At 40.9% G+C, this 21,852-nt stretch overlaps 1 protein-coding gene across 2 annotated transcripts in view; it reads left to right on the forward strand.

Moving 5' to 3' along the window:
- Positions 1 to 5,034: 5,034 nt before the first annotated feature.
- LOC136864801 (transmembrane protein 222) overlaps positions 5,035 to 21,852 on the forward strand; it is a 176,781-nt gene continuing 159,963 nt past the window's right edge. For both annotated transcript variants that reach the window (XR_011017864.1, XM_068226431.1), the window contains exon 1: positions 5,035 to 5,401. Coding sequence is in view for 1 of the 2 variants with exons in the window: in XM_068226431.1 (XP_068082532.1) it covers positions 5,265 to 5,401 (137 nt within the window). In the remaining variant the exon portion in view is untranslated. The remainder of the gene's footprint in view (positions 5,402 to 21,852) is intronic.

A 21,852-nucleotide genomic window follows, 5' to 3' on the forward strand; every position in this document is an offset into this window, starting at 1 on the left:
TATTTAGAATCTGAAGTACCAGTCAAAAGTGTGCAAAGACTCAATCGTCGAGTGGTCCAAGTTGGTGAAACGCAATATCTCCCTACAGGTTCTCTTAAAATCGTCTCCCGCGCTCAAACGCCCCCACCTCATGTTGCATTATATAAGGTTTATATGGAAGTAGAACCCTTTATTTTTTCACCTATCCGCTGTCGCAAATGCCAGAGTTATGGGCACACGATACGGCAATGTCAGGCAAAAAATGCACGTTGTGGCAAATGTTCCCAGCAGCACGAAACCAATGCTTGTACCGAGCAATTCATGCAATGTGTCTATTGTAAGAAGAATCACATTACGGGATCTCCGAACTGTCCTGAACACAAATATCAGGTTAAAATTAAACGGCTAATGAGCACAGAATACCTGTCCTTTCCGGAAGCTAAAGCTAGAACAGCACTTCCAGTTTATTATTCTGAACAACAGGAAAATCAATTCCCCCCTTTACCAACGAATCCTCAACCTCCACCGACAACAAACCCCCGTAAACGAAAGTTTACCCAAGTTATTATACAATCACCCCTTCCCACACCTGAACCCGGCTATGATAAGCAAGGATACATGGCCATACTTCGAAATGAGCATCCTGCCCCAGTAAACCCTATCCCATCATCGAGTACGATGATACCATCTGAGCAAGTCTCACATCCACCAAGTTTGTCACAACAAAGTGGGCAGCAAATTTCCGTGGCCCCCCAAGCCATAAATTATACCCCTACGAAGGAACGCCTTCATCAGGAAATCCAGCGACTTATAATAATGTTACTCCAAAATATGAGCCATGAGCCACAGCTCCATCATATACTATACCAACTAAGGGATCATATAATGAACATTCTTTTTGATTAGATTATAACAATGGAACTGTCGAAGTGTCACTTCTAAGAAACATGAATTACAATTTTTAATAAATGAATCGCAGGCTAACATTTTATTTTTGCAGGAAGCGTGGTTTCAACTACCTTTTTCCTTCCGATTCAAAGGTTATCAGGTTCTCCGCCATGATGGTAATGGTTTCGATGGTGTAGCCACATGTGTACAAACGACATTAAGTTATATACCGCTAACTTTGCAATATATTATTCCACACACGTATGCGGTAGGGATAGTACACCGTAATATTTATTTTATGAATATATACTGTCCCCCGCAAATTTATGTTACTCAAAGTCAATGGTCACCATTTTTCGATCAATTTGCACAATTCCAGCACCTTTTCATTGTCGGCGACTTCAATTGTCACCACACCGAGTGGGGGTGTACAACGGACACGATAAAGGGATCAAATTTACTTGTTATGTCAAATCATCATGACCTTTTTATTTTAAATGATGGCTTACCAACACGTTTTACACCACCTGGATCCCCACCAAGTGCTGTGGACCTTACGTTATGCCGTACAAACATGGCTCCTATTACCACTTGGCACACATTATCAGACACTTACACCAATGACCACTTTCCAATCATCATAACCTATGGTAATAACCCAACAACCTCCAGCTATAATGCCACTTCAGTCGTAAGTAATGTACGTTCCTATAAAAATTTCAATATTCGAACTTTTCAAGCATATATCAAACATATTCTACAACACGAACGCGGTACATCTATCACCTTTTCAACCTTGATTCCCTATTTAACTCATTATTTAAATATGTTCCATCCGTGCAGACCTCTTAAGGTAATGAGCCCTCCCCCGGAGTACGAAATAAAATGGTGGGATAAAGAATGCCATGACCTCATTAATAAGAGAAAACAATTATTTAAACAATATCGTCAATCTATGACACAACATCATTACTTCCAATTACGTAATCATATAGAAAAAACAAAGCTAGTTTTTAACACCAAGAAACGTAAGGCATGGCAGTCTTTCATTCCTACTTTAACTCCACAGCTACCGGCCGCGAAATTCCGGAATGTCATTCGAATGATAACAAGAACGTTTCAATATCAAGCTCAATTTTCAATTCCTCGACAAGTTTTAGAGGACTTTCTGCACACTCTCGCCCCAATATCAGTAAATCCCTCCTTTATACCCTCCCCTGTGGGTGATTCTTGTCATTTTACTTTATTATTAAAACCAATCACATATAATGAACTTCAATCTGTCCTATATAATGTTAATAGTTCCTCTCCAGGACCTGATGCAATCACGTACCTTATGCTAAAGGCATTGCCTTCTCAAGCCCATGTCCAATTACTACAATATTACAATGGCATTTTTGAGACACTACAAGTACCAATGCAATGGAACAATTTTTTATAACTCCCATTTTAAAGCCCACCAAACGACCCACTGTACCCGACAATTTTCGCGGAATTGTAATGGGATCATGTATCCGAAAATGTTTCTGTAAAATCCTAATGAAAAGAATGGCGTGGATATTAGAATATTATTCGTTATTACCTAAGTACCAATTCGCTTTTATGCGCGGCCATAGTACGCAGGAACCTATTATTATATTACTTCTCGATATGTTATTAGCAAAATGGCGGAAGCAATCTACTAATGCAGTTTTCTTGGATATAAAAGGCGCCTATGATGCCGTTTTATTACATATCCTATGGGAGAAGTTATTTACCTATGGATTTCCCATCAGATTCATATCTATTTTAAACCAATTATTCACCAATCGTAGTTTAACAATTAAATCCACTGAACATAAAATTGATAGCCGGTTCATATCACAGGGATTGCCACAGGGATCAATACTAAGCGAAATGTTGTTTTCTCTCTAAATGAAAGATCTAGAATCTATTGTAACACCGTATGCCCGAATTCTAGCCTATGCAGATGATTTTGTACTTTATTGTTCACACCACAACATTGACAATTGTAGAGCCACAATATCCCATGTTTTGAGTCTAGTTTTTCGGTGGCTAACGACCCATGGACTTTCTCTTTCCTTACCTAAGTGTGCAGCGATGATTTTCACTAACAAAAGAGTTTTTGACAGAAGTCCTATTACTTTCGATGATTATAACATCCCCGTTGTCCCACAACATTTATATTTAGGCATTTATATAGACCAAAGGCTAACATGGCATCCTCGAATACAGTCTTTAATTCGAAAATCTGATCGATACACCAATTTATTACGAACAGTAACGAAACGTACATGGGGTGCTGACCCCTTGTCAGCATTACAGCTATACCGTGCAACTATTCGTCCCACTCTTGATTACAGTGCACATATAATTGATTTAGCTTCTAAACAAAATCTATTAGGATTGGATCGATTACAATTTTCTGCATTACGTATCAGTGTGGGTGCCCTCAGAACAACAGCAACCAACGCCCTGTTGGTGGAAACTTCAGAAGAACCGCTACATATTCGAATGTTAAAAATTTCGAAAAAATTCTACTCAAACATATTAGTCGATCGAACTCCATTATATTCCCTAAATTAAAATTATTACATGAATATTACCATCAATACCCCGCAATATATATGGCATCCGTTGAAATGCAACATATTCCCGAGGCCATTCTACGAACACCACGCTTGAATATGTACTCATATATCTATGATATTCAAATAGTCCGTCCATCTATTATTATTGTGCCTTCTGGCTCGTCGAATCAATCTATTCGTGCACCTACCCTCAAACCACCTGCTGATAAGATATTTAAAGGTTTAATAAATTCTATAGATTATCATCTTTTTACCGATGGTTCAAAATCGTGTACTGGAGTTGGAGCAGCATTTTTTGATCCACAAACACACACTAGCTTTAAATATCCGTTGCCGAATAGTTTAACCATTTTTACAGCAGAACTATATGCCATATACCAAGCTCTTTTATATGTCCAGCACTTGAATTACACAAAAATAAATATTTTCAGTGATTCCCAAAGTGTACTACAAGCTCTACAATCTTTCTCCCAAAGTCAAAATACGTACGTATACGAAGTTAAATATCTTCTTTTTCAACTCGAGACGTCTGGCTTTTTTATAACGTTATTATGGATAAAAGGGCATAGTCAGCACGTAGGTAACGATATAGCCGATTTAGCAGCCAAAGAAGCAAGTGCAGATGCCGCTCATTTATTACAAATCAAAATTCCGGTCTCCGATTTCTTCCCACGTATTAAACATGAAGCTCAGCTTGTATGACACACACAATGGTGTCTATCAGCTGGTACGAAAGGACAATACTATTATCAATTGCAACCTAACATCCCAATACAACCGTGGTTCGCAAACGGTAAGTACACGCGACGTCTCATTACGGTACTAATATTATTAGATTACGTTTTAATCATTCGCTAACCCCTGTGTACCTACACCGTTTTCATATCACGAATGACTCAGCTTGTTCCTGTGGACATAATTATGGAGACAGCGACCACTTATTTTTCCAATGCCCCCAATACGTACGCCACCAGGAAATTTTAATGCGAAATTAATTAGATTACACGTACCTTTGTCTACTCGACTTTCAGTCTTGCTATCACAACCTTCGCCACACATCATCGCTATTCTTAACGAGTATATTGACAACACTCAAATCAAATTGTAATTACGCTATAGAAATTCAGTTGTTTTTCCGGATTGCAGAGAAGTGGCACTTCTGTACGTTCCCGGAGAGTGTATCACGACCCTAGCGTCTCATTCTTGTTACATCCTAGTTAAGTGTTTTTAGTTTTGATTTGCTAAAGACCATTAGGATACCTGTGTATTCTAAAAGTTCATAAAGCGTAATATTTTGTATGGCTTTACTCACGAAGGACAGAATAGTGTTTTTTCCTATTACATATAACCAAGTATACTTGTGTCTAAAACGGTTATTAATGATGTGAGTGTATCGTAAAGTGACTCAAGTGAAATATTAAGTAGGACTTGTGACTGGGAAACAGCATATTTAATCCCAAACCAACCTCCTCAAGAAAGAAAGAAAACAAAAAAAGAGTGTGTCTATTTCAAAGAAGCGGTTTTTCATGGATTGAAGTGTTCAGTTGTACCAGTGTTATTCAGCAAGTAAGGAATTACAGAGTGATATAGTGGAATACAGTGGCGCGTGTCCCTTTCAAAACGCAAGAATAGCTTTTCATGGATTGAAGTGTTCAGTTGTATTAGTGTTATTCATCAAGTAAAGGATTATAGACTGGGCGAAATATCTGCGATAAAAGCCCAAAAAGCATCACCACCACCACCAACAACAACAACAACAACAACGTGCAAATTTGTATTATTTATGTGAACTGTTTATTCTTTAAGATGAATGGGGGCATAGATGAAGGAGGCAACGAATGCGTAATGAAATCATCAGGTGATATTGATGATACAGTTACAACAGAACAAATGAGAAAGAGATACCCGTACTGCATTGTCTGGACTCCTATTCCTTTTTTGACGTAAGGTTTACAAGTCTAGTGACTGGATTTGGATGACTTAGTATATTGTTGTTGTTATGTGTTTGGTTTTATTTCTGAACTTATAATGTTAGCATAAGAATATATTCATGTTTTTTTTTTTTTTCATTAGACCCACTTTGCGAATCTTGATTATTCGAGACTCCGGAATTCGGTGCGCACACATGCGATTCCACATCGTGAACATTGGTGGCAAGCCCTAGAGGGCTATTAGAGCTAGAGGCCGATATTGCAGTTTTCCCAAAGATGTTGTTTAGTCACTATTGCGCAGATAGCTTCAATTATGAATGACCCAATAAATGCACACACTGGGTTGTGTATAATTACATTAGAACCTTAATTATTCAGTTAATGGGGAAAGTTCTGTTAAGTATAAATTGGTAAAAACCCGAACAAACTAATATTCACTGATATTTGGAAAGCTTTTAAGTTACATTTTCTGTTCCTTGTGGCATATGCAGAATAACTTCGAACGTTAAACTCCATCGAATGAAGTAGTTGTTCAGGTGCCAAAAAAGTGAGTGCTCTTGCAAGTTATGTGCTATAACAGGTACATTTTGGAGGCTTGCCTTTCGCGCATGAAAATTATGCGATTAGTAGTGTACTGGTTACTGTCATACAGGCCACATTATGCATTCATCAAAATCAAATCAAAATCTCTTTATTTGCAAATGAGGTGACTACCTCGGTGGCAAATGGTACACTAAAATAAATTATTGTCAAGCACTAGATATTAAATTAACAAGAGAAGAAAATTTTCCCAAAATACAATATTATACAATTTATGCTAACAATTTTTTCTGTTAAACGCACAGCTCATCCTTAATAAATTTACGTTGTTTACAAAATTCTACTTATAATATCTCCTGTAGGCCTACTACTTACAAATATAGTCAACTGATATACAGTATGTGGAATTACTTCAGATGATACTATACAACTGGTATAAGATTAAAATTTACATTGCATTTATTTACTTATTAATTTTTTTTACCCATTCTGGAACCTAAGTAGCATAACGACCTGCTGCGTCTTAACCAGAGCCCCTTTTGCCACCGCTTTTCAAAGTTCCTGAAGGGCCTTCACAGCTACTGTAGCGGTCCCGGGGCCCTCGAAGTCCCCACTGTACTTCACCCCTACAGGCAGTCCCCTACTTTGGCTGTCCAAACTCCTTAGACCAGGGGATGGAATTAATTTATTCACACACATTTTTTATTTACATTAACCTGCACTGGTCGAATGCCCTCTAATATTTCATTTATTTTCTCTGTTAATGTTTATTCTCTTCTTGAATATCTGTACAGATTTTGGAAAAGGATCAAACACTACCCCTGGTAAACTGTTTCACTCCTTCACACCCTTCCCAATGAATGAAAATTTACCCCATTCGCTTCTGCTAAAATTCCTTCTAATTTTATATTTGTGGTCAGTTCTGCCGATGTAATTATTTTCCAACTGAAGCCTCTCACGGACTTCTCTCCATGCTTCTTCTCCTGTATAGGCTCTATATAATTCTATAAGTCTAGTTTTCTCCCTTCTCTTACTTCAAGTTTCCCACCCAAGTTCCTTTAACATTTCTGATACACTGCTCTTTCTCCTGAAATCCCCTGTTACAAATCTTGCTGCTTTCCTCTGCACACTATCTATTTCTTTTATTAGCATGATCTCGAATGCAGTTCTGAGACAATATGTAACTGGCCGAGTTATTGCTGCGAATTTTGTGAGGATTGGGCCATACACAATTCAACACGAATTGAAGGAGTAGGCATTGTTGTTGAGATTGATGAGGCGAATTTCAGCAAAAGGAAGAATAACCGGGGTCATAGAGTGGAAGGGCAGTGGGGTTTTGATGGTGTTGAAAGAGAAAAGAAGTTTTTCTTTCTTCTGCATGTTTAATCTCGCAGCAGTGTTACAGTGTTGGAAGTTATAAGGAAACATATGTTATGATACAGATGTTGATTCCCACAGGGAAGCTGAGTTATTTGTCCCGAATGAGTAAATTTGTAATCCAATATAGCTGGTCCGTCATTGGACATTACAAAATTTCCAGCCAACTCATTCCTGGTTGCCAGTGCTTCGCCCCAGTGCGCCAAGTTGGGGCACTCAGTCCGGACAGGTATTTCAGGTTCCCCATGGGAATCAACACCTATATCGTCTGATGGCCAGGCAGGCGTCGATTTTCAAAAACGAGACAGGGTCTCCCATGGTGCATTGGCACTGCCAGTGACTCCAGGTGGCCTATGCAGTGGCCTCCACGGTATGTACTAGCCATGCGTCTTGGTAGGTGTGCTATTTGCCAATTGATGAGCCAAACGTGGCACACAGGGGCAAAGCACTGGCAACAAGGAATGAGTTGGCTGGAAAATTTTTAATGTCCAATGATTGGACCAGTTATAACATATATTACCCGAAACAACAATTGTGTCAGGCTGTTGGCGGACTTATGACTTCCTCCAGGACGAAGGTTTTCTCCATCTAAAGGCAAACCAATCTATCCAATATCTGGACACAGATAGGAGCAGACTTGTGAAACAAGAACACCTCACTAGAGAAGATCTTGCTGTTCACACGAACACTATCGAGAGGAAATGGTGGATCGTTTATGAATCCCTACCCATCTTAGGGCACAGGAAGGACCATTTCATAAGGTACTTGGCAGAACATTTAAGCAAATATTGCCACCCCCAGGAAGAACGCGTCCATCACTTTCTTTTACATTAAAAAATATGGGTAAGTGGTTCCACCTATTCAATACTACAAAGTTGTGAAGTTATTAATACGTCACATATTTATTTAATCTCATTATTGGGACCGGTTTCATGTATGTACAACTTGTTCTTAAATACCTTTCTACCAAGCAGTTTTCCAAAAAACTACTCAAATGCAGGTATCTGTTTAAGATGTTCTTAAAATGATAAATACTTAGTGAATTCACCTAAGCAATGTAAAACAGCTGAAGATGTTCTAAAAAGGAACAAAACATGTACTGTGTATGATTAATTGATTTGCTTAAATGCAAATATAAGTATCAAACAGGTGGAAGATTTTTTTATTAATAAGTCTTTGTAAATAGGATTTGATACGGGAAATGAATCTGATTTCTTGCAAAAATTAAGAAAAGACTCCGTTGTCCTCTTGGGAAAATATCCCTTACAATAACTTTTCTATTTGCAGCAAAATTACACTGTATAATACTCTGTTGCCTCTTATGACAAGAGGGTGTACTGGCTGCAGATCAGGGTGTCCACCCGGATGGAAAACCGGGGAAACTGGGAAATGTTTGGGAATTCGATAAATAACAGGAAAACTGGGATTTGTACGGGAATTCAGAAAAGAAACTGGAAATTCATTCTTCTGCCAGATAAAATGGACATATCTTATTTATCCGTTAACAGAAGCACATTTTCCAGTTTTTATAACATTAAGGTAGGGCATGTCTTTTATGCCAGGAATAAACTGTAAAGAAAACTGAATAAACATTAAAAATCCCAAGTGTGATCTCGAATGTGAAGTAACCAATAGCATCAATAGCTATATGGATAGCCTATAGCAAGCAGTAGCGAGTATGATCGATCGATTGATCGAGCGAATTTTCAATGCTTTGATCTGCTTACTTTTGAATATTCTGTATTGTTGGGGAATTGTGAGGCCTATATTGCATTCTGGCTTCCACAGCAAAATATGCATATAGACAAAATTCCACAACCCAACGGATGACTGTTTACTATGTAATGACGTGTGCGATAGTCACTACCTTGTAAAATATAAAAACAGACAAAAAACACTGAATGCAGGAAAGTGTGAAATTCGCTTTAACTTAATACACATTGGAGTGCTCATTATTATTATTATTATTATTATTATTATTATTATTATTATTATTATTATTATTATTATTAGTAAATGTGCTGATGTAGGTAAACCTTGTGTAAATTTGTAATGCATCGTGACACCGTTCGGACCACGCCATGTTGAGTTTCTAACCTATCTTTCATGCGAGGTGTTCGGAAGTTTGAGCCATGACTAGTCCACATTGTAAGATGAAAGTTGTTTGTTGGTTTTGAGTTTGTGAACTATGATTGAATGTATTCGGTCTTGATCCAGCCAATCCCAAGCTGCCATTCATATCGATTTATATAGATTGAGTGCAGTCTTGAAACCTGGCTGCCAACTGTATTGTGTACAATACATCACCATGTTGTTAAGCTACCTGGCTCGGCGTGTGCGGTATAGGTTTAATAGTCTTCAATGTAGACGTAATTTTATTTACATTAGTGTGTTGGTTAGTATATAGTTCGTCTGTGTACCATACCTCAGTATAGCTCGTGAAAGACAGTGGCAAGAATGTGACTCTGCAAAAATTGGCGCCATGGTCTCGATCAGCCATAACATCCTATGCCAGTCATTAGCCGTGAATAATTTATTTCTTTTATTCTTAATAATAATGTACCTATTCTTGTTTTAATGTCGGATATTGTTAGGAACTGCATACACTATATTAGAAATAGTGAAGTTGATACTATTTTGAAGCTGTTACAGTTTGAGATTTTCTTGTCTTGGTTTTTTCCTTTCACATATTTGTCAACATTAGGTAGGATATCTATAGCACGTTCAATGACTTTCTCGAATTTTCAAGCCATCTTATAGCAAAATATTTCAAAGGAAATACGTTTGAACCTGAATAATATGTACACTGACTGACAGAGCAAATGCAACACCAAGAAGGAGTGGTCAGAACTTTATGCCAATTGCAGGGTAGACTGACGTCACTGAGGTATGTTCATGATGTGAAATGCGCCGCTGTGCTGCGCACGTAGCGAACGATAAATGGGACACGGCGTTGGCGAATGGCCCACTTCGTACCGTGATTTCTCAGCCGACAGTCATTGTAGAACGTGTTGTTGTGTGCCACAGGACACGTGTATAGCGAAGAATGCCAGGCCGCCGTCAACGGGGGCATTTCCAGCAGACAGACGACTTTACGAGGGGTATGGTGATCGGGCTGAGAAGGGCTGGTTGGTCGCTTCGTCAAATCGCAGCCGATACCCATAGGGATGTGTCCACGGTGCAGCGCCTTTGGCGAAGATGGTTGGCGCAGGGACATGTGGCACGTGCGAGAGGTCCAGGCGCAGCCTGAGTGACGTCAGCACGCGAGGATCGGCGCATCCGCCGCCAAGCGGTGGCATCCCCGCACGCCACGTCAACTGCCATTCTTCAGCATGTGCAAGACACCCTGGCTGTTCCAATATCGACCAGAACAATTTCCCTTCGATTGGTTGAAGGAGGCCTGCACTCCCGGCGTCCGCTCAGAAGACTACCATTGACTCCACAGCATAGACTTGCACGCCTGGCATGGTGCCGGGCTAGAGCGACTTGGATGAGGGAATGGCGGAACGTCGTGTTCTCCGATAAGTCACGCTTCTGTTCTGTCAGTGATAGTCACCGCAGACGAGTGTGGCGTCGGCGTGGAGAAAGGTCAAATCCGGCAGTAACTGTGGAGCGCCCTACCGCTAGACAACGCGGCATCATGGTTTGGGGCGCTATTGCGTATGATTCCACGTCACCTCTAGTGCGTATTCAAGGCAAGTTAAATGCCCACCGCTACGTGCAGCATGTGCTGCGGCCGGTGGCACTCCTGTACCTTCAGGGGCTGCCCAATGCTCTGTTTCAGCAAGATAATGCCCACCCACACACTGCTTGCATCTCCCAACAGGCTCTACAAGGTGTACAGATGCTTCCGTGGCCAGCGTACTCTCCGGATCTCTCACCAATCGAACACGTGTGGGATCTCATTGGACGCCGTTTGCAAACTCTGCCCCAGCCTCGTACGGACGACCAACTGTGGCAAATGGTTGACAGAGAATGGAGAACCATCCCTCAGGACACCATCCGCACTCTTATTGACTCTGTACCTCGACGTGTTTCTGCGTGCATCGCCGCTCGCGGTGGTCCTACATCCTACTGAGTCGATGCCGTGCGCATTGTGTAACCTGCATATCGGTTTGAAATAAACATCAATTATTCGTCCGTGCCGTCTCTGTTTTTCCCCCAACTTTCATCCCTTTCGAACCACTCCTTCTTGGTGTTGCATTTGCTCTGTCAGTCAGTGTATAATAAGCACATCTTGCAGGAACGTAGCAAAACAAGAAGTAATAATTTAGTGTGGCTTTTTCTAGCCTGGTGCAGCCCTTGTAAGGCAGACCCTCCGATGTGGGTGGACGGCATCTGCCATGCGTGGGTAACTGCATGTTATTGTGGTGGAGGATAGTGTCATGTGTGGTGTGTGAGTTGCAGGGATGCTGGGGACAGCACAAACACCCAGCCCCTGGGCCACTGGAATTAACCAATTAAGGTTAAAATCCCCCACCCGGCCGGGAATCGAACCCGGCACCCTCTGAACTGAAGGCCAGTACGCTGACCATTCAGTCAACGAGTCGGACAAAACAAGAGGTGAATAGAGCGAAGAAACTGCAATATTCTACTGGGTTTCTGTTACTGGCATTTTATATGAATTGTGCACAGTATGCAAGCCACAAAGTCCAATGTTCACCAAAATAGGAGCATCTGGATCATCATTTAATAAATTAGCAATATCCTGAAAGAAGTTTTTATTACCATTTGGACCGTCCATTGAAATTTGTAAGAGTTTTTTTGGATTGAGGCATCGCAGTGCTTGCAAAAATCCATTTAACAAATCCTAGGAGGTACAGTGACCAAGAAACATGGAATCAAAATAAGAAGTGCATACCTCATTTGTATCAGTATTGAAACAAAGAACTACAAAATCCATTTGGCCCATCTATGAAACTTTATTCAGTGACTCGTCGGAACCAACGGTGAAATGTGCGCACTTACTACACATCTTAAGAACTTGTTTATGAAAATAGGGAGCCAAATCATGAGTGATTGTATATGCAACTTTCGTTTTGTGCAGTGAACTTTCGAAGCAATTTCAGAGTCTGGAATCATTACTGGGAACAAACGTACACTAGCTTCACTGGCATGTAAAGAATGGTGTTGTGTGACAGTATGCATGCACCATATAATCTCAGCTTTGGTTACTTGCTCTCTTGAAAGGTAACTCTGTATACATCTCGCCTCTGGTGAACCTTCTTTAATGGAAGAAGAAGGAGCAGTGGAGTCATATGTGATAGAATTCGTTGTGGAAGCTGTGGTAGGCAGAGGACAATTTGTGTTTGCGGCCAGGGTGTTAAGGCCGCTTTGTTGCTGAAAGAATTAGAAGAAAAGAAGTGGAGGTGATGGCAGAAGCTTGACAGTCGTTGGTGGCTATAGACGAAGAAATTTCTTCGCTGAAGCAGTAATGGTAATCAATTTTTTTAAAATCTTAAATTGAATTTAATTAGACTAAATTCAACTTCTAAGTTTTGAAATTTAATATGCTCATTAATTGCTCATTTATTTTTTGGATGTTAAGCTTTCAAAATGTATTTTAATATTATTGTCATAGCTGGAAACTTCCTTTATAATTTTGTTTTTTGTCGTGTGTCAGGGTATAAAAACTGGTTTTTATGTCTGGAAAATAGGGATGTGTCAAAGAATTTCAAAATTTGTATTTGGTGGACACTCTGTAGATGATCTGACTTGGTGTTTCTCACTTTGCACATGCTTGGTACACATATCTTTTCTATCCCAAGATATCGTACAGTTACAGTAATGACACATTATGATTTTTGATTCGAATACATATAATCTGTCATTTTTAAATTCAAGAGCCCTTTGCACCTTGGGCATAATACTAGCCATAACAAAACACAGAGAGAAAACAATAAGACTTACTGACCAGCTTCTTGGCAGAATGATGTATGCGCATAAGTCGAGTTAATGGAGTGGCAGAACAAGTTGATCTTGTAAGACTGTGATGGACACGATGGTCTATTCTGGCGGTGGAAAAACCTTAGAAGGCAAACACCGAGAATTTGCATTATTATGCATATAAAATTTATAAAGGTGACATGCGAAATAAATCAGTGCAATTTTCAAATTGTTAACAACGTTATGTATAAGTAAACTTAACTGTTTCCCAAGCATTTTAGTGAATATTTTTTTAAAGTCGGTGTTATTGCGAATGCGAAAATGTGGGTCCCTAGTCATAAGTGTACTAAGTTCGGTTCAAACCACTCCAGTAGTCCTGAAAACTAAGGATTTGACACTATTATTGGTCGTTTTTAGTTATATTTGTATTTCACCCATTCTCGTAGGGGATCTAGGGGTGTCTTGCCACATAGCATTTTTCACAGGTAGTAGGTAATATTTGTACCAAATTTAGTTGACAGTTATGCTGGAAAATACAACCATAATCTTGGTCATTTTGGTCATTTTATTTTTTCACCCTTTCTCACCTCCTATGACAAAGGGAGATGAACTTGGACTTTTAAAAATCCAAGTGTCATTATTCATCTCAGTGACCCCGAAAACTATGGACTCGACACTATTTTCAATTATTTTTGTATCACCCCTTCACCCCCCTACCGCAAAGGGGGCTGAACTTGGACTTTTAAAAAATCCGGAGTTTCACTATTCATCTCAGTGAACCCTAAAACTATGGATTAGAGACTATATTCGATTATTTTTGTTCTGGGGATACTGTGGTGGACAGAGGTGAAAGAAGATGCGGGCATGAGCGGGTCAATATACGGTAGTCAGAAAATGGATTTAAAACTTTAAAATTAAGGTTCTATTTCCTTCTACTTTTTTTGTTTCTTTTCAAAGTTAGACTTTACAATTTTAGGTACCAGAATTTTGCTTACAAGTTAGGTGACAACGTTTAGAAAAACAGAAAAATCAGCTAATGAAAAATTGGCAAACTTGAGCTTGCAGCTCCCTAATTACCAATGTTACATAAGCACCACTGCTCCCATTAACAAACAGTGAAAGAGACAAGTCTCCCAAGTTCTTTTACATCAAAATCAGAGCATCTTTGCTCTATAAGTTAATCTAGGAGATTACTTCCTGTACCTTATGACATTACAGCCTTCCAAAGGCACCATTCAACAGTTACATTACTAGAAAGAGCATCTTTACTCTATGAAACTTAGGAATCTATTTCCAGAAATTTCCAGGCCTGTTAAAGGCATGACCTACATTTTACAATTGAAGCAGTATGCACTGCCTTATGTGCCCAACAGTCTACCTCTTTACATAAAAGAAATGACACAGGGGTATCGAGTACCCATTCTACCAGGCCTTTGTAAAAAAAAACAAAAAAAAAAAACCAAGAAGTTACAGGCCCAAAAATTAAAATGGAGAGGAGGCAGACATTTGCACTCCTTGAAAATTGGAATTAAAGTTTAAAACCCTATTTGGGCTTATGGCCTGAAGTTACAGGGGCTAAGCCTATACTGCTGAGGTGACTAGATGGAGAGAATATTTAAATTACAAGGATTACAAACTGAAAAATGTTACAAAATCATAGTCACCTCCAAATCAATTTGGTAGGGAACATGAGACGGTAGGTCACTCTCTATTCCCTGGTTACATGTAAGTTCCTTTGTCTTGTTTGAAATTTACATTTCAGGAAATGAGAGTTACATAATTCAAGATCGGAAACCATCCCCTCGAACTAGCTTAATAAATTCCGGACTGCCATTACCTTGAGCTGATGGACTACTGGATGATGGACGAGGCACTCCACCTCCTTTATGAACACACACACCAGACTGGAGAGATGAATAAGACCACCTGGTCAAAAAAATGTGCCAGCTTTTATACCCGAGAGGAAGGATCCAAAAAACTCTGGGCTAAGACCCAAAACACCCCCAATTTCAATTGGGTAATTAAAGAGATACAAGACAGATCTAATTGGCTGAAAAATAAATGTACAAAATTTTCTATTGGCCAGCATCCAAGGTTAGTGTTGCAAACATTAACACACCAAAAACAAAGAATAAACAATTTAGTTTAGCAGATAGTGTTCTTCCGCCCCGTTCATTTAAATCAAGCACCTGGGTGTAACTCCTGATACAATTTTTATACTGTTATCTCACACCCTCGTCGGCCCCCACCCTAAACGGGGCTGAATTTGGACTAAAAAATTCTGCTATGTCAGTATTCATCTCAGCGATGCTGAAACTATGGATTCAACACTGTTTTTGAGTATTTATATATCTCAATCCCTCCTTGCCCCTCACCGCAAAGGAGTTGAACGTGAATTTTAAAAAAAATTCGGAGTGTCACTATTCATCTCAGCAACCCCGAAAATTATGGATTCGACACTATATTCCATTATTTTTATATCTCACTCTCCTGTCGCCCCCGCACCACAAAGGGGGCTGAATTTGGACTTTAAAATCCGGAATATCACTATTTATTCAGCAACCCCGAACAACATTATTTTCAATTATTTTAATATCTCACACCCTCCCGTCGCTCCCCATCCCAAAAGGGCCTGAACGTGGACTTTAAAAAGATCCGGAGTGTCACTGTTCATCTCAGCGACCCCATAAACTATAGACTCGATACTATTTTCGATTATTTTTATATCTCACCCTGACACAAGTATAATAGACTGATATAACTTGAAAGCAATATTCTTTAACCCATGAATAAATAATGCAAATATTGAGCTCGAATTATTTTGATGATGATTATTATTACGATTATTATTGTGACTTGTGATGTATGACTATGAAGTATTTACATCCATTTAGTATTAGTACTATTATTATTATTTATGTCATATGTACGGACGATACAATCTGTGAAGTCATGTAATGAATTTCTGTCCTGTACTGTTCACACCCTGCTGTCACCTGTGCGCAAGGATCTGCAACCCCGTGGTGAAGGGGAAGGTTGTTCCCTAATCTGGTCAACACTTGCATTTATTTCTGCTGCTTCTATGGATCTTACAGGCGTACTAGGGCGTCCCCCAGTAGGCCTGGAGTGTAATTCCATGGTTGCCTCAGACATCTCCTAGCGTTCCCGAAACCGCCTGGGATGTTGGAATATTGTTAAATTTTCGTCTGATGTCTTAACCTTGCCTCCCTTCGTATTGACTGTTTCATGCAAATATTTGGACAATGCACTCATGCACCATCGAACCATCTCTTCGGTGGAAACCCTAGTTTGGGACAGCAACACTTACAACAATAACATCCCAAAATTAAACTTATGGTACTAATAACAATACAAACAATATATTTACACACATTAACGTGTTGATATATCAACTGTCTATGCATTTCTTCTTCCTTTTGTTTCACCATTTCCTCCACTCCACCTGTCTTATGGGTAGCCCATTTTCAATCGTCAGTGTGATTCAACAGATTATTCAACGACAAGTTATTCATTTCAGGTATTTGTTCTAATTTGATTTCACTACCTATCCGTTCACAACAGTCATAATCAAGTGTTACTTCTGGTATGAAATCCTTACTCTGTGTAGTGTTTACTTCACCTACATCATGTATTTTGCTTTGCAGGCCATATATTGTACAGCCTGTATTTAACACAAGAATACCAGTGCCTGCTAACATATCACTGGTGGTATCCTTACACGTACATGTTACCTTGGTTTCTTTTGGGTATACATATATACTTATTTTCTGTAATGGGTATCCACACGAGCTGTTGTATGGGGAGTACTCTTTTGTCACAATTGGTTGGAACCTAACTCCACTGAGTAGATTTTTCACACAACTGTTTTGGGCATATACCGTATTAATGGGGAATCTAACAATGACACAATTTCCGACTGGGTGTTACTGTTTTACATTGCTTTACCTGCTCCTTATCCAATTGAACATACGTTTGTTTTTCCTTGTCCATAAGGATATAATCCTTGGCCTCCTGAATATGAACAAAATGGTGTGGGTTACTTTTCATATACATTGGGAGTGGGATCATTTGATACAGCATATAAGTTACTCTATCTGTAAGGTGTGTCCTTATAATGTACACGGTAATTCTTATTTGTGAACATTTCCACCTTGGCTACTTTGTAGATCAAGTAACCGTAAGCTGATCGTAAATCCAATGGCAAGGATAATCCTTTAGGGACATCCCCCTGAGCTTTCTTATAACCGTTAATGATGTCATCTGGTGAAATTATCTGCACAAGAGGACTTTGTCACCTACCTGAAAGGTGATCTCATGTTGCCTCTTATTGTAGTGTTCACCGAGCTCGATAGCTGCAGTCGCTTAAGTGCGGCCAGTATCCAGTATTCGGGAGATAGTAGGTTCGAACCCCACTGGCGGCAGCCCCCTTCCCACTCCTAGCCTTTCCCTGTCCCATCATCGCCATAAGACCTATCTGTGTCGGTGCGACGTAAAGCAACTAGCAAAAAAAAAAAAAAAAGAAGAATTGTAGTGTTTTTTCTCTAACTCTTTTAGTTCAATTAAGGTTTTTATGGCAGCCTCGTGATTTCGTCTGAGCTGTGCCGTCAGTTCCTCCACCATGTTCTGGTACTTGTTATAACTCACCATGGGTGGCTTTTGCAGCACACCTGGGGTATTTGGTTTCCTTCCAAAAATTAATTCATAGGGAGTGAACCCTGTACTTGTGCACTTTGTGGTGTTATACACAAAGCTAGCTGTGGCTTAAAGGCCGTAGTATGTGTTTTCCGAATGTGCAGCATTTTACAAAGCGCCTTGAACACATCCATCATGAAATTACTGCCCAAGTCAGTGAGAATCTGCTCGGGTATCCCATAGATACTTATCACGTTATTGATTAGCGTCCATGCCACAGTTTCTGCCTATTGATTGGGCATGGCAGTCACCACAAGGTAGTTCAACAGCTGATCCTGGCATATCAGAATGTACCTGTTTCTAGTCTCCATCACCAGAAGAGGTCCAACTGCATCTAGGGATATCTTCTCAAAGACCATGCTAGGTGTGTACGTAATCACCATGGGGGCCCTGACGTCTGGTCGGGTCCCCTTATTCTTTTGGTAGGAGGGACTTGTGTGTACATAGCGCTCAATGTCCCCCCTTCATGCCCTTCCACTGAATTCATTCACGTACCTAGCGTACGTGTGTGCTATTCCATGGTGGCCTCTCACCAGATAATCATGACACTCTTTCAGGATGGCTAGTTTTTCTCGGCATTGTCTAATTTGTTCACTTCCTCAGATGAGTTATTCTCGGGTGAAATTTCCTCTGCATTAGCGTCCTCGGAAACCTCACTACCGTCTGCTTCATGTCCCTCTGCCATAGCGTCCTTGGGTTTTGAAGACAGTGCCTCCTCTCTACTCTCGTCTGAGGTCTGGGTATCAACTGTCACCTCCTGACGAGGCCTGTGCTTAGCCGAGTTAACCACTCGCACTTGGCACTGGGTTTCAGTGGGATTCCTACACTTAGGGCATCGGCATTGCAGTTGCTTTGCTTATATACGACCTCAAAGTCGTATTCTGCCAGCTTCAGCTTGAACTTAAGCAGGCGTGAAGATGGATTCTGCACATTGAAGACTCACTTCAGTGGCTTGTGGTCCATTACAACAGTAAAATGACTCCCATACAAGTACGGTCTGAAATAATTCACAGCCCATACTATTGCCAACAATTCCTTCTCAGTTACGCTGTAGTAAGATCTCTGCCTTATTAACGTTCTGCTTGCATAGGCAATTGGAAGGTCTTTCCCCACAGGTCCTTGTGACAGGACTGCCCCGACCACATCCTTGCTTGCATCTGTGGTAACGATAGGTTTTTCAAAGTCCAGATGCTGCAGTATAGGTTACACAAATAGGTATTTGCTTCAGTGTTTCAAATGCTTGTTCCTGATCATTTCTACACACAAAGGGAATGTCCTTCTTCACTAATTGATATAGTGGTTTCGCGATCTTACTACAGTTAGGTATGAATTTCCTTTAGTACCCACTCAGTCCGCAGAACTGCTTGATCTGGCGGCTAGTGGTCGGCCTTAGAAAGTCCTTAACAGCCTGTACCTTACGTAGGTCTGGTAAGACACCTTCATCAGTGATCACATGTCCCAGGAATGTTACCTTGGTTCGTGGGAACTCACACTTATCCGGCTGGAGTTTCAACGTGTTCTCTCTCAGCCTTTGAAACACATCCCTTAACTTCGCGTTGTGTTCCTGGATTGAGCTACCGTACACTATGATGTCATCCAGGTAGCACCAACACTTAATACCTGTTAGTCCTGTAAGTACAGCATTCATCATCCTGGTAAACGTGGCTGGCGCGTCTTTCAATCCCATTGGCATCTTTTTAAACTCATATTTGTGCCCTAGTGCAGAGAATGTTGTCTTTGGCCTGTTTTCACGTTTCATTAACTCCTGGTGATAACCGCTTGTGAGATCCAGAGTTGTGAAATATCTCGCCTTGCCATGGGCATGTAATAGTTCTGAAATTAGTGGGAGGGAATAACTGGTTCCTATTGTCACCTCATTAAATTTTCTAAAGTTGATTACCACCCTAAATTTCTGTTTCCCTGATGCATCTTATTTTCTTTGCTATTAAGAGCAAAGGTGCATTCTAGCCAGATACGCTAGGTGTGATTTTCTCATCACTTAGCACCTTATCTATCTGGGCTTGTATTCGGAAAGTCTATATGGTTGTACATTAATCGGGGGGTTTATCCTGGGGCATAGGGATCTCATGCTGCAGTACGTTAGTGTATGTCAGTTTGTCTCCCTCAAGGTGGAAGATATTGTACTCGGCACAGATGGCGTATATCCCTTCTTTATCTACCTATGTGAGGTGATCAACTCGGAGACATTCTATTACCCGCTGCGATCGGGGCTTCTGCGTGGCCGGTTCTCCATTTGCCACTCGACTGTTCTGCTCCACCTTCCGCACTTGTTCTAGGCAGGTCTTATCTACCTCCTGTATGTGCACTCGCGGACTGCATAAAGTCACCTCTTGTTCAGTGGTATTCATCATGCTAACCACCGCTTCATTGTGCTCAGATTTGGTCAGGCTTCCTGTGAGGTACAGCTCTGGTGCCACCTCTTCCCTCTCAATAATTCCCACCAGTAGATTTCGATCTACTTTGATGACAACGACCTTTCTGGTCCTTGGTTCGAGATGGATTAGCTTCGTCTCTCGCGCCCCCGTAGGATATTTTTGCCCTTTTATGGTGACATGACCCTCCTTATAATCAATCATGCTATATGTCAGGATGTCTCGTCTAACTATACCATCCTGTGTTAATTGAAAGTCACTCCCTACAACATGAAATGTGTTACTTGTATTTCCAATAGTGAAGTGCACAGTACCCTGGGTGTAAATTCTCCCTTTACTTATACCTATTAACTCACTTGTTTCACCTCTGACAATCCGGCTATCCTCGGGTACCGATTGCCTCTTCACCAAGCTGACATCGGGTCCAGTATCTATAAGGCATCTCAGCGGCCTTCCTTGGTTCGCAACCTGAATTAGCACTTTGGCTTCCATGTTGGAACTCTTGGGACCTTTTGGTCTGCGGGCCTCCGTAAGTATCCCCTTGCTATGGGCCCGTTCTAGTTTGCCGCCTCCGTTGCTTTTGTGGCGTGCCTACTAATGCCCCCCATTCTGAACAAGCAGTACTGAGTTCGGTGTGATCACCTATCACAATTCTCGCATTGGGTTCTGCATTTTACGGGCCTGCCCCTATGCGATCACCTTGCGTTTGGCCTTTTATGGCCCTATTGCCCATGCACTTGTCTTGGGCTCTCCAGCAATTTCTTTGAATATGGCCCTGTTGGCCACACGAACAGCACCTACCGCTATCCCTTTGCATCACCGGGGTGTGTGCACCTTGTCGACAGTTCACCTGTATGTGCCCTTTCCGACCGCAACGGTAACACGTTCTGTTTCCACCTGTCCCTGTGTTTGGCCGTGTTCGTATCATGTGCACTGCCTCACGTTCCTTGTTTCCCTTATATCTTTATTCCTTCCTACAGTCACATTCATTGTGCTGTGGCTTCCCACAATAGTGACATTTTAGCTTACTGGTTGTGCCTCTTGTAGCTGTGTTGGAACTAGCGGTCTGTGTGGTGTGAGCCCCCTGTGTTCCTGTGTTCCTACAGTTTCTTGCTATGTGGCCTTCTGTATTACAGTTTCAAAGACGAACTTACCAAGAGGAATATTCTGACAAACGGAAAGAAGAAATCACTACAGACGCGGCTACGGGAAGATCTCATGGAGAAGGGAGTAGATCCGGAAAAATTTTTCATTGAAGTCGACGAAGATTCATCTGGGTCAACATGCGGAAAGACATCCTCGACTACGTGAAGGGAAGCTACATCTGTGCCTGCACCAAGGCGAGCAACAGGAAGGCAAATTCCAGCCAATGAGGAAGACGACAAGATGGGTTGAGGCCTTTCCGATACCAGCCATGACGGGATGCTTCACCAGCCTGCTACAAGACGTGTTCAGCTGCTACGGTTATCCACGGTGCATTCTGTCAGACAACGGGCGTTAGTTCACATCGAGGAAGTGGCAGCAAATGATGGCGGAATGGGGTGTGGGGCACTG

The sequence above is a fragment of the Anabrus simplex genome, chromosome 2 (genome assembly GCF_040414725.1).
Source record: "Anabrus simplex isolate iqAnaSimp1 chromosome 2, ASM4041472v1, whole genome shotgun sequence".
Lineage (NCBI taxonomy): Eukaryota > Metazoa > Arthropoda > Insecta > Orthoptera > Tettigoniidae > Anabrus > Anabrus simplex.